The 14,147-nt window shown below is 42.5% G+C and overlaps 1 protein-coding gene across 2 annotated transcripts in view; it reads left to right on the plus strand.

The window, feature by feature from the left end:
- The first annotated feature begins 835 nt into the window (after positions 1 to 835).
- PXDN (peroxidasin) overlaps positions 836 to 14,147 on the plus strand; it is a 565,162-nt gene continuing 551,850 nt past the window's right edge. Inside the window, exon 1 of one of the 2 annotated variants that reach the window (XM_085610787.1) lies at positions 836 to 1,161. In XM_085610787.1, the coding sequence (XP_085466913.1) occupies positions 995 to 1,161 (167 nt within the window). In that variant the 5' untranslated portion in view covers positions 836 to 994. The remainder of the gene's footprint in view (positions 1,162 to 14,147) is intronic. The other variant, XM_085610786.1, reaches the window with a different exon arrangement.

Consider the following 14,147-nt stretch of genomic DNA (forward strand, 5'->3'; position numbering starts at 1 on the left):
GGGAAGAGGCTACGGAGAGATGAAGGGCAGTGCTGGAGGATGGCAATGAGGAAATCCGAGGAGGTGGTCATGAGGGGGAGGTGCTTTGGAGCGATGAGGGGCACTGGTTTTAAGGCTTTCGTTTAGTAATAGGGACTTCCTTAATCTTGAACACTTTATAATATGCTTAGCATTCAAGTACTTGTGTTGAAGCCTGGCCTGCTGGAATTCGAGGGTTTGCAGTCATGTCCAGACATTGCTCTTACTGCCTGGACAGCTAGAATTCAAGGGTTTGCAGTTAGTTCCAAACCTTGGTCTTACTTTTAAATAACTCTCCACATGCTCTGTGTACACACAGAAGCAATCCGTTGTATCATGCTGCCTGTTTGCAAGTACTTATGATGAATTCAGGGCTTGTAGGCTACTTCCAGAAAGGACAAATTGGGCCCGCAGTGGCCCACCCAAATGCGCCCTTGGCCCACCCAAATAAAAATTCCTGGAGCCGGGCCTGGACATGATAGACCTGGCGGGTGTGCATTTGTGGGGGGGAGTGGGCCGGGGCTGGGGGTGTTTGAATATTGAAACACTCTGCCTGATACATTTGGAATGAGGGAATCATGAATAACCCAGTACCAAAGTTTTCCCTCATACTGTGTTTGTACCATTGTGTTTGCCAGTTGGGGAGAGGCACGGGGCGATCCATTGTTGGAAATGCCTTTGAAACTCTCCGGCGGCGGAATCCCCAGCATCCACCCCCAGCGGCATTGGCAGCTTGCAGCCCGGCCGCGACCCACCCTGGATTCCCAACGTTGCACTCTGCCTGGCCCGGCTCCACCCATCCCGCCGCAGTCCTGCACGTCACGGCCCCTGCTGCCCTGAGGCTGGGAAAGCCTCTGCAGTTGGAGCGACCAGAGGAGCAGTGAGGGGCGCGAGCGGAGGTGCTACTGCCTCCGTCCCATCGCTCTGCGACTTCAGCCACTGGTTCCTGACCCTCCCGCCCCCAGCTCCGCTCGCCATGGCAGGGCGGCTTGTCCTGTGGCAACTTGTGGCCGCGGTGCTGCTCGCCCTCCTGCAGCAAGCAGCCTCCTGCCCCAGCCGCTGCCTGTGCTTCCGCACCACGGTGCGCTGCATGCATCTCATGCTGGAAACCCTGCCTGTCGTCTCGCCGCAGACTACCATCCTGTAAGTTTCTGCTCTTTGCGTTTCACTCCATTGAGCTGCGTGGCTAAACGCCCTCCCCACGCCGGTGTGCTAGCTGCATCCAAGGCTTACAAGCACACTGCATGATGAAAACTATTGCCATTCAAACACACTTTTTTTTTCTTTTAGCAACAATTGTAAAGCTTATAAACGAGAACCCGAGTGAAGCCACAGCCTGCTATAATATGCCGGGATCGCAAGATGCTGTTTTGCACCTTTTTTTTTTTTTTGCTTGACTACTGTTTTCGTCTACTTAAGTTTCTTTTAGTTTCCCAGGCACTGCTTTCAGTGAACAAAGGCGTGAGGCAGGCAGGGGAGAGCAAACATCTACCGTGCTGTGTATATGGGGGCACTGGCTTGCTCGTATCCAGTTCTTTGTTTTGTTCAGCCGAAAAGTTAGGGGGAGTGAATGCAGAGAGTGAACTGGATTCCACTCCGGTCGTTGGTGCTTTTAAGTTCACTCTTTTGAATTTTCTCACATGGGTCTCGAACCAGAAACGACGTTCTGTAAAATCACGCAGAAGCTTTGAAATCGTCAAGTTAAATCCGTTACTTGTTTTTCTGAGCATTCGTTTCTCGTGCCATGTCGTCTCGTTGCAAGTTTTAAATACTTTTTTTTAACGTTTGTCAAGAAAAGTGTTACTGATTAAGCCAAGTCCAAACGCACGAAGTCCTTAAAGTGCCTTCAGAAAAAAAGTCATTTCGACCCCGAACCTTCCTGGCTGGTCATGTGGCGCCGGGCACTGCGTTTGACAGTCTAGAACAAAGCAGTGCAGAGTGAAATCAAAGTTTCAAACCTCTTCCCTTTTTACCGGCTTTGTTGACGCTCCAGCATGTATCCGATTGTTATCCCATACATTTAAATCAGTTACAATCTTTTAGACATCTGTGAGAGGTTTTCTAGTGAGTTTAATTGTTTATCATTGACGTGCCTCTGTGGGCAGAAGAACATCTAATTGAACTTTGCACCTTCAATAACCCTTAAAAAGTTTTTTTACTTTGAAACTACTCTTTATTATTATAGACCATAGGGTGTCGGATCTCGGTGGCCGGACGCTCGTGGGCTCGGGCTCTGTTTTTTGAGTCCGTTGCAGAATTGCTGCTACACAAGTCAGTTGTCCGTTTTGTTACTCTGCCTGGGCTAAAAAGGATTGTGCATAGTGATGGTGCAATTGTACGGATATGTAAGAGAGTCTGTATTTGTGACCAGGCAGGTTTAGCTAAGCACAGTCCATGTACATCATCCTATATCTGGACAGTCCAGGCTTCCACTGTGGACCCCTGTCGCAGCCTGTTAGATTACAGATCCAACAACACAAAGCTGCCTTAATAAACCTTCAGTCCAGAAGTAGGACTTGGCTTTGTGCCAGTCCAGTGCAGATGTCTGCACAACTACTTTCAGATGCTTGACCCCGGGCTTCGTGCACGTCTGTTAACGTACAGAGAAAGATGTGTTTACTGTGTTTAAGTTTGACATAAAAAGTAACATTAATTGGAGGAATGAGTCTGGCAGCTGTGCACACGATGGCGGTACCGATGGTGGAGTGGGAGAAGCTCAGCTGTGTGTAGTTGAGGAAAGCCCTACTTGTGTATTTAAATCACTGCTCCTATTGGAGAGAACCTTGAAAGCTGGAAGTCACGTCCCCCCCTTTGCCCAGATCTTATTTCTGCCAGCTGGCAGTGTGAACCGCTCATTGCAGGACCACAGCAAAGTGTTCTTGAGGTCATTGTGCTGTTTCTTTGTACTCTTCATTGCGATCTCTTAATTCACCCTGAATGTTCATCTGGTGAACGTGTGAGCCCAGCAATGGCTGCCTTGAGGATTCGTATGATGGGTGCATTCTACTGTGCGCTTTTGCATTACATCAGTTGTTGATGACGGTTGGCATCAATTCTGAACTTTGTAGATAATATTTTTACTGTGGTGGTGCTGTCTGTCAGCTAAGATGAAAGTGAATTCGTTGCCCCTGCATGTAGCTCAGCCAAAAAATATGTTAATTGTAGAGAGTAATTTCAATGCTCATGCAAGTACTGATGCCTTTTTAGGAGATTTGAGAACTAAGGTCTCAGATTGAGACTCACACAATGACGTTCCACATACTTATTTTGGAGATGTTTAAGATGCATGCAGGTTGCTACTGGTTGCGATCCAGGAAGGAATTTCCTAATGTTAATAGAGACTGTAGTCCAGACCTAGGTTGTTTGTTTGATATTGGGGTCTGTTAAATGTTCTCATAGCAACTTAACATTTAGTTCATGTTGTCTGGAATTTGAGGCCGATGTGCCAACAGGTGCTTATGCAACTGTTCGAGTCTCTGACCATCCATGACTCCTTTATGGTGGATACAAGAATGCTGCCAGCTACGAGTGACATACAAAGTCCTCAGAACTTTCCCAGTTATTACTAATTACATGGTGTGTACCTCTTGGGGATTCATATATGGCCTCCAAGGTGAAGAACATTGGAATTGTGATGAACTTTAAACTCGGCCATAAACAGGAAGCTTTTCATATGACTTATCCTGTAATTTATCTCTGAGAGAAATTCCTCTTTATTCAACAAATCTTACCATATCCTTGCTCGCTGTTCCCTTATACACAATCTTTGCAACCCGCGCCCCCCCAATATATTTTGTACAACAAAGGGATGAAAAGATATGCACACTCCAAATCCAAGGACTCTAGCAGTGCACTTCACAGCTTCGGGGGCAGAACATTTGTAGTACAACAGTTGTTTTGTGGCATGCCCACCACCGGATTGCAGAAAACAGCAAGAACACTACATTTTAGCAACATTTTTTAAACCTTCCAGTTTAATGCATCCTTTGATGACGTTATATCTTAGGCCCCTTATCGCTCTCTTTATGGTACTTAATAATTTATTGGGTGCACTAAAGTCCAGTTTAGTGTGCTGTGAAACCAGCCAATGCATCATGTACCCCAAGATTAATAATATTTTAGCAACATTTTGATGTGGCATGTATGCATCTTATTGTATTGTTTTAAATTGTTTCTTGGTGCCTGTCTCTACCTAATGCACATTATTTTTTCTCATTGACAGTACATGCTAAAGCCCCTAACAAGTGTCTTCTTTAGTGGCAGTTTAATGTACATGGATGAGTACCAATAGCAGTTTTGTGGGGCAGTTTTGCATACATTCATTTGAACCCTGACAGTCCACCAGTATTTTGTGCCACTCTCAAATTAACCTGTCTGATACATAATTCAAATAGGTTCCCCAATCCACAGATTGCCCATACTCAAATATCCATACTCACATATGCATCTTTATAAATTCACCCACTTGACCAGAAATCCATCCTAAACAAGATGCAAAACGAGATCCAGACCAATTTGCACCAATATCTGCAAACTCCCTCATCTCCTCCATCGCTCCTAAATCCCAAGTCTTACTTAATATTTGTTTAAGAAAAACCACACGCATTGTTAGGGGGAAGCAGATAAGTTGCTAGCTAATATTGAAGAACACTAAACATTGGTGAAGCAGTAATGGGATGTGGCGGCCTTCCAAGAACCTCTGCGCTTCCCTTCTAAATAAAAGCAGAAAGTCTTGCTCAAGATGTTTTGTCTTTTCTCTGAGAAAATGCAGAATTTGTTTCTACAGTGGGGTCTTAATGCAGATTGAATTGGAGTCTAGTGACACCATACCCAGTGTGACTAGCAATTAATGGGCCCACTAATGTGGTGAGGATGTCAGTTTGCATATTGTGCATATTTATGTATCGGGCAAGTATACCAATATGGATGCACCCATCGGAGAAATGTTTTACCTGGACAACTAGGGCATGGGGAGAAAGAGTACAAAGGCTTCTTTTTAGCAAATCAGTTGTATTTCTTTTCAGATCCTGACCTTGAATTACCCAACCATCAGACATTCAAAGATCACACGTGGTAATGTGCCTGTGGTGCTGTCACATTATCAGTTTGATGTCAGAAAGATTGGAACACATGTAGTTTGACTTTCACAAGCCTTGTGAAGTACATACACATTAGGGACCTGTTCCCAACAAATAACTAACTGTGCACATTGATCCAAACATTCTGTATAGCTGCAGCAGGAAAAGAGCACCTTTTAAAAAGTTCTCCCTTCAAAGTCCAATATCCAATGTCTTCGTAGATTAGTTTGCAGGCAAAAACTTGTAAGGAGATCTTAATTCCATCTCAGAAATGAGTATTGAGTGTGAATCCGTATTCTTTCAGTTTTAGCTGAAAACCCTCAGGAATGTTCCATCTGCCAGGTTGTACCTAAGCTAGATTGGTCAATTATGTGACCCATGGTATTTGAGTTTGAGACCTGATGTGGGTGTTGCACCAAAACTAGCCAAGAAAGGTCCCCTGAAACTCACAACACTTTTTGGTTCAGTGTAGAGTTAGACATAAAGAGGCAATGACCTGTGATTAAAAGCTCAAGAATTGTATAGGAGTGTGGAATTCCTACTACTGACATCCTGGACATATATTTTAGGGTGAAGGCCTACTAGGATTGATGCTTATTTTGCCTACTGGCCAAGTATGTGCAACCCACTTTAAAAGGAACCCTTTGGCTGACAATGTACAGTACCACAGTGTGGATCTGTGAAAGATGATTGCCTTACAATAATGCAAGGTTTTTGTGTGTCTATGGTTTAGTATTCAAACTTGTATAATGATTCATTACTGCAAGCGCTTGGTGACCTTGGCTTGCATTACTGACAGTGTCCCAGTATAAAAACGGCGGCAAAATGTACCAATCTGTGGTCAGTTGTAATCCTCCTATAGAGCTCATTGAATTTAAAAAAATATATGAATATATATTATAATGCAAAATCATGATCACAAGATCAGTGATTGTTAAAAAGAAGTACACAAAAAAGTTGCAACTTGAATAAAATATTTTTCAAAAGTATTCAAATTTAAATACAGTTTATAGGAAGTGCCACTTAGTAAAACATGTTTATTCATGCCAATATTGTATTAAAAATAAGATTAACCACGGAGAATCGGTGTAAAAGTATTTGGGGCAGCATTATGGGCAAAATGAAAATACATTAGGGGCCCAAGGCAAAACAGGTACACTGCATGTGTATGTTCATGCATTGGTACAGGTTTAGAACTTTCAGGAATTCACAACACTGTACAGAAGGAGCCTTGAAAGCATACTTGTAGCAAACTTTTGTGATTCCCATTTTCTCATGAGCAAATACACGCGCACACATTTTCTTAGTACAAAAATGTACTGAGCCATTGCAAATTAATTTTCCCTACATTCTTTTTATGTCTCGCCTAGCGTTGCAGCGCGAATGTGCTGCCATCGCTTTGCGAGGCATGCCGTATATACTGTAGTGTGGAAGCTTCATGGAAGCTCCGCTCAATCTCTGCCCATTGGCTTTTGTCTTGAATGCTGCCTTCCGATTGGTTTGAGGCTTGTTGGTCCCTCCTCATTCATCATTTGTATCCTTCCACGGCTAGTGGCCCCTTTACTCCTGGCACTGTTGTCTTTTAGGTCTTGCCTAGCGTTTCAGCGCGAATGCGCTGCCATCGCTTTGTGAAACATGCAGTATATACTGTAATGTGGAAGCTCCGCCCACTCTCTGCCCATTGGCTTTTGTCTTAAATGCTGCCTTCTGATTGATTTGAGGCTTGTTAGTCCCTCCTCATTCATCATTTGTATCCTTCCACAGCTATTGGCCCCTTTACTCCTAACACTATTTTCTTCCCTGTCTCCCCACCCCACCGTCCCCTCCCTCAGTCTGTGACTTCTCACCCTCCCCTGCCCCCCCCCCCACTCCTGTTCGTGTTTTTTTGCCTGCTGGCACTTCCGTTTTCATCTTTATTATTGGCACCTTGAAATATGCAAGTTCAAGATGCGTACTGTTCAAAAACTTCTCGTGTTTAATGAACTAGATTTTAATGTTGCTCTAAATATAATAAGACTCTTGGCAACATTCGGGGTATGCATGGCAACTGACCCCTCTTAGTTTACAAATGGCATTGTTGTCGGGGGAAGGAGCGGCAGTGTTTTAACTCATGCTTAAAACAAGCACTTTTAATAACTTCCACTCAATTCAGTGTTATAATCTTATGTACTGAGTTGACGTGCTAAAGAAATGCACTTTTTTTAATTCTGAAGAGACATTATCGCACATTTACATCATGATTACTGTATGATTAACATGCTGATCATTTTCACGGCTCGCCCACTGGCTCGTATCCCTTGGCTCGTCTCCAGCTAGCTCTACATGTTAATTAATATATTGGCTTGCGCACCTCTAACAAAAAGAGATGAATGGATACATGACAGTGAGCCCGGTAGATGGTAGAGAAATAGACTGGTGCAGACAAACTCAGTCTCCATTGCCTCACTTCAGAATCATCACTTTCAATAACCTGGAAATCTGCCGGCAACTCCTGCATGCCCCAATCTCATCCCCCTCACCTTTTCTTAGCAGAAGTGGCAGATTCTGAGCTGTGCCCTTCTGGTGCAGAGGAGAATGGCGGAGTCTGTAGAAGTGCTGGGATCCCTAGCCTCTCTCCGGGCGGGCACCTAAGCCTTCCAGGTGCCTTCACACTCGGGATAAATGAATACATTTTGTTCTGTGCTTTAGTCGCCCCTCTGTGAGCACTGTCTGGTAGATGAAGCTCTGTGTGAGGTGGTTGTGTACAAACAAACAGCCACAATACCGTACGTTTTGAACGTGTAGTTAAATACCTGCTCATCGAGTACCTCATTGGCTGATCATTCCATGGCACTACCAAAATTACATTTGGACACATTTGCCTAACTGTAAAACACTCCCTTCTATGGGTCATTTAACATCTCGGAGCTTTGGGGTTAGGTAACCTACTTTGGATGCTGTATAAAAGAGTAAATACAAAAATTAATGCAATGAAACTAAGCAACCAGTACTGTCTAAAACACTGTTAAAACTGACACGCATTCTGGCATTTTGTTTAGTTGATGTTGATTTTCTCATAGATGCGAGTAAAGTACTCTTAATATCTTAATGAAATCTGCACACTTTTAACTAATAGCACCGGGAGATCTGTGACAACTAGGCAATGAATATATTTTCATGTACCCCCGAAGCTCCCCTGCCCCCTCGGCAAACTTCATTGCCTTCCAGTGTTTGGTCGATAACCAAGACGCAGGAGAGTGAGTCAAATAGTCTAGAAAATGAAAGAGAAGCTGGGATTTGGATTCACACTTTTATTAATGAGTCTCGCATTAGTAAAGCACCATGGTGTGCATGTGTGGCGACACTTCGCCCATGAGGTACGTGCCAAGCAATTGTTGATACAATCCACACTTTGCGTCTTTTTCAATATATTTGTTACGAAGTGCAGGACCTTTTCAAGGGATTTTGCACACTACATACATTCACTCCAAAATTAAGACGTATAGGTAAAAAACATTGCTATTTACAATGTCAATATCTCTAACTCACAAATGCGAGACCTATTTGCATTGCAAATGCTAGTTTTTTTTTCTCTTCCCAAGAAAAAATTATTATTCCTGCCATTATCCGAAGTACATTTCCAGTATGGTAAAAGATTGGAGAGGAGCTGGCTGATGCACTTCAACATGTTAGTTTGTGGGTGTACACAAATTTACAGGGCCTTCCATCCCTGGAACTACTGCTTCCTGCCTACTTCCAACCCATAGATATAGATTAGCGAAAATGTAGAAAAAGTGGCCTTCTTTGAATTTAAGCCCTAATATAATGTGAGCCCTAAATAATACTTTCAGAATGCTGCCATCATTTGTTGCCTCACTGCTGGCACCAAAAGTGACAATTGGATTCTTTTTACAAGTCTATTAGATTTCCCAACACGTGCCTTGGACAAAGAGACATTTTATAAAGTTCCACATTGCTAATGATTTGAAGAAATATGTTTAAGTGTAAAACTAAGAGTGGGTGTTGTCATACATCAAATTGGGAAACCAAAGAGTTGATTGACTGATAAGAAAGGCATTATAATACTGCCTGGATTGGAAAGTCAATCATTTGCTTCTGCCAAAATTTAGCTTGCAGTTTCCAATTCAGGGGTATTCATTGTTTCATAACAACGTGTCATCATTAGATCTAAAATCTGTATTTTTCAGACAACTGTGGAATATGTTCATAACACACCATTTCCTGTGATGTATACGTTTTTATGCCACTACGTTTTATGCAATACAAGTACCTAAATATATAATACATAATAGTATAAAAAAAAAAGAATTACCTTATCTGCAAAGTTGTGTTGTAATTGCAGGAGTGTTAGTAATATACAACCCTTAGTCTCGACACCTCGGTCTCTCTGCCGGGCCCAGCTTTCATCATGCTTTTCCTCCACAATGGCCTACACCCACACAGTGGAATGATTGGCTGATTCTGCACACTAAGCCACATCAAAAATCTTTTCAGCTTATATGGGGCTTATGCTTCTGCATGGAGTGAGGCTCTAGGGTTTGTCCAATGTTGCCAAAATCTTAAATCTGATCCAATGTAATATCTGGAAGAAAATGCTTTAACTACAGCTGGTGTAATGATCTAAAATTCAAGACTGCTGATCTGGACCCTTGATAACTGTAAGAAAGGAGGTTATGTCCTGTGCAATTAGGTGTTTAGTCACATTGAGCCAGAATCAGGTTGAGAGTTGTTATGCGAGATTGATTGACCAAACCCAAGACTTTGGAACTTAAATAAAAAAAAAAAAAGGGGCACCATGAATTGAAATGGTGAGTGATCTAGCAATGTGGTATTTACCAAAACCAATCACAAACCAAGAATGGCAATTAAGAACATTAACGAAAAGTGCAGGTTTGATTGCCTTGAGTGAATCATTTTTTCAGGAGTCTGTGCAGGGAAATACCACAAATACCGGTTTATTAAATATCTAACTATTAAATCAGACAGTGCCTCTTTAGACTATCAACACCAAATAAATCCCAAAGACCCATCAAAATGCAGCTCTGATGCGCCAGGTCCACTCTGCACAAGCCATGGGCGATAGAAGCTTTATTATTCTTGTTTGAGAGGTGCTTAGTTCTATCTAGGAGAGTAGCATCATACTTTTATCATGTAAATTAAGTGGAGCAGCTGTGCTTGAGACAGATGTGGGCAAGGCGGATTGCCCTTCCTGTTTTTTTTATTTCATTGTAATGTTTATGAACATTATGTACAACAGTGCTACCATGCCAGTTGCAAACACGGTATGCGTTGCAGATGCACCTTGAACCCTTCTCCCCACTTAACTAGAAACCAGAGGAGGGCTGTCCGCAAAAATTTATTTTGCAAACGATTGTGAGGTCGTTCTTTTCTTTCATTGACTCTCTTGTACGTGATGGTCTAGAACCTGGTTAACTAGCCAGCTAGATGGATTAAGAGAAACATATGTAGTCTATGGCAAGCCCTTTGTGTTAGTATGTGTTGTCATTGGCCATTCTGTGACTTCACAATTCCCGAGGTATCCCCTTTTTTGACCAATTGACCTCCCTAACTCTAAACTAAGTGGGCATATCTGCTTCTTCATCTGAAAATACTCTTCGTTTTCAAAATGGTGTTCCTTCCTTTTATATGTACCATTGATTGAAAGACCCTTGTTTGTGTTGTCTCTGTACTGTTGTAAATGTTCACAAACATTAGGCTTCAGTATGGTTTAGTGTCTTGTTATTTCAAAGTGAATTTAAATAGTCAAGGTATTACAGGCCTGTACCAGGTTCCTGGGATGTAAGGATTTCTACTTCTTATATCTTCCCTTTTATGCATATTTCTTTTCTCTTTTCTGGATCTGATTAGTTGCTTTTGTGTTCTGTGTGTATGGTCCTATCACATTGGATTATAAATATGCTTGTTTGACATGTATGCACACATTGGATTATAAATATGCTTGTTTGACATGTATGCACACCTCACATTTTATACTGTGCTTAGTTTTGGGCTCAGTGTTTGATCACTTGCATTGTTGTCTTGTTTCAGCTTGTTCTTAGTGTTGCCAATAAAGCACAAGACACCGCCATCTTTTGGAGCATCTTGGAGCTTATTTATTGCGTCTGCCCTGCCTGGTTATCCTCTCTCTTTTCGACGATTTCTTAAAAATGCACAGGCCTGTGTTCACTACGAATTGGTCCAATCTAGTCATGGTTGATCATTCCAGATGAACACAATACTGTACACGTGCACAGAGTGACACGGAGCATTGCCGTCTTTCTGAGTGAAAAGTTAAACTCTTCATGTCACTCTGTCACTCTTGTAGGGAATCCTTGTGAAATGACGTGATATCTGTGCTCTCGCAGTAATCAATCCCCGAGTTTCTACAATACGAGTGACGGGAACACATTCTTATGGACTTGCTGGCTACTTAGGCTGTCCTTTGTTCCTGAGTTAATCACTTGTTGAGTGTATTAAGGCTGCGTGTTTCCTTTGAGCATAGGCACAACCAACTTGAATTCAGCACCATCCTTAAAGTACACCATTTTTTATTCTGCGGACTGTGATTTTCTTACACTGGGTGAATATGCCATGTTCCTTGTTAACTGTCCCCAGGTTTACATGCATAATTAGTTTTCTTTTTTCTTTTTTCTTTTTTTTTGCTGTGCCTGCTTAAACTAGAATAAATCATGTTCCTGAATGTGCCTGCCTCAGTGCTGCAGCTGTAAAGCTGTGATCTTGCGTGTCACCACTTCCGGAGTGGTACTGTACTATTCTAAAAATAATTAGAAAAACGTGCCATGATCTCATGTCTGCCCACATGTTGGAATTGTAAGTCATGTGTCAGCCCACGCTGAGTAATCGTAAAGAACGCGACCTGACCCCATGGGTCCCTCTCGGTATAGAAATAGTCAAAGCTGCGTCGGAATCGAATGTCTCTTGTTGCTTCTGGTGGTATGGTCATAAATCATTTAAAAAAGACAAGTATTCAGAACCATTTCTCTATTTTAAATCGCACTGCATTTGCATGCGACCAGGCTGGGATACAGCAACATATTGTTGCTCTCAGGGTTTGTTTGAGAACGTCACATTTAGTACACGATCAAATGTGTTACACCACAGAAGGCTCGCACAAGTGAAGGGAAATTGAATAAGTACAATTCCTTACGTACCCTGCTGAAATTTGGGAGAAACAAGCATTGGCCAAGCCAATAAGTCTCACATATGCAAGAGCTATTGATTACGACAATGTTTTTTAGCCATATTGTACAACAGCGTGGCAGTGCAGCTTGGCTAAAAGGTAGAAAATGAAGTGTTGTGGCAAGGCCAGATAAGGGCTGTGGGAGGAGCAACATCTACAGGGGAGGGGAAACATTCTGTACATCAGTTCTGTTAGGAAAGGTTCCCCAAATCAGCAAGGCCACAGCTGCATTATACGTTTGTAAAAAAAATTAATGCTACCACAGCAGATATAGAAGAGCACCTGCAGTGGTTAATTTGTTGATGGGTTGCTGATTGGTTTCTGTTTTTTTAATGTTTTTTTAAAATCATTCTTTTTTTTGTACCTGTTTTTACCTTGACCTTAATTCTGAAGTTGCCACAGTGAAGGTTTGCAAATATTAACCTGTGATATTGAAAATGCAAATACTGGGTGTTGTGACAAAACCGTCCTCTGCATGGTTAAAGATGCATAATCCTGGCCTGAGTGCCCAACTGTATGGTTGTCTGGATTCCTCATGCTGATTTTTTTTCTTTTCTTTTTTGCAATGGGTAAACTCGGATAATGTGTGTGCACCATAACATAATCCTTCCTCACAGATTGCAGTCTTGTTGGACCAGAAGGGGTGCCCAAAATGCTACCCTCTTAGTGGTGGAAGACTACTGCCTTCACTAAGAGTTAAGCAGCAAGAGCGCATTGGTGGCAGCATACCATGTACTGATCTTTAGTAATCAACAGGCCCTTTTTAGCCTGTAACTTGAAGGAGGCCCACAGGTTCACTCACCTTTTTAAAAATTTGATCTGATGTGTGCTTAACTCACCCTGTGCCCACATCAGGTGGATATAGAGTGCTACATAGTGCAGGAGTAGTGACTCTGCCCTTGGAGTGTGTGTGCCTGGGAAGGGTATAGTTCAAGGATAGAGCAGTGTTATGAAGTATATGTGTGGTTAGTGCATGTACTGTGTGTATCTATGCCTGCAAGGAATACACCACATGAGAGGTGGAGTAATGTGCTGTGCGTGCGCAATAAAAGTATGTACTGGGTGTATGTGCGCATGCAAGATGTACAATACAGGAAGGGTGAAGTGCTTTGCAGCAAGCACATGGTGAGTGTGTGCGCTGGAAGTGTGAGTATGTTTGCAAATAGCACATCCTGGTATAATACAAAAAGTTACAGTACTGAACAGTGTGCACAGACTTTGTGTGCTGTGGGCATGTGTGTCTTTAGTAGCATACTGCATGCAGGTAACTAATGGAGAGTATGTGTGCTGTAAAAGTACACTGAGTGCAAGTGTGCCTGCAGTAGTACAGTACATGGAGGACCCTGGATTTCATTTTTGGAAGTCCAGGTCTACCTGGTTACGACGTGAGGAGTAGAAGAGGAATCCCCCAAGACAAATTTGGTGTATTACTGCATTCCTTTGAGCTGGTGCAAAGGAGGAAGAAACTCCCCCTTTACACTTGAAAATGTTGCTCCTTAATTCATTGATATATCATAAGGAAGGGGCCAAACATCTCAGGAAGGAGTTGGGGCTGATAAGAGAATCACAAAGAGATTGGCTGGGAGCCCTGGATTAACCTTTTGATGCACATATCACTGTGGTTGACATCCAGGTGTGAACTCTGGTCATTCCCATGAATTGTGTTGTGGCTCAATCAGCTCCATACTCTCCCTGCTGCAACAGACATCCTCTCAATGGGAAAGTAGAAAAAAACAGTGTACACTTCAAAAGAAGCGGAACCCCTACATAAAACATCAAAGATTGAAACCCTAAATCACATTTTCTTGTCTGGAAATGAAATATAAGAAGGAGAGCTTGAGGCTCCAAAC

This window comes from Triturus cristatus, chromosome 6 (assembly GCF_964204655.1).
Source record: "Triturus cristatus chromosome 6, aTriCri1.1, whole genome shotgun sequence".
In the NCBI taxonomy this organism is placed as follows: domain Eukaryota; kingdom Metazoa; phylum Chordata; class Amphibia; order Caudata; family Salamandridae; genus Triturus; species Triturus cristatus.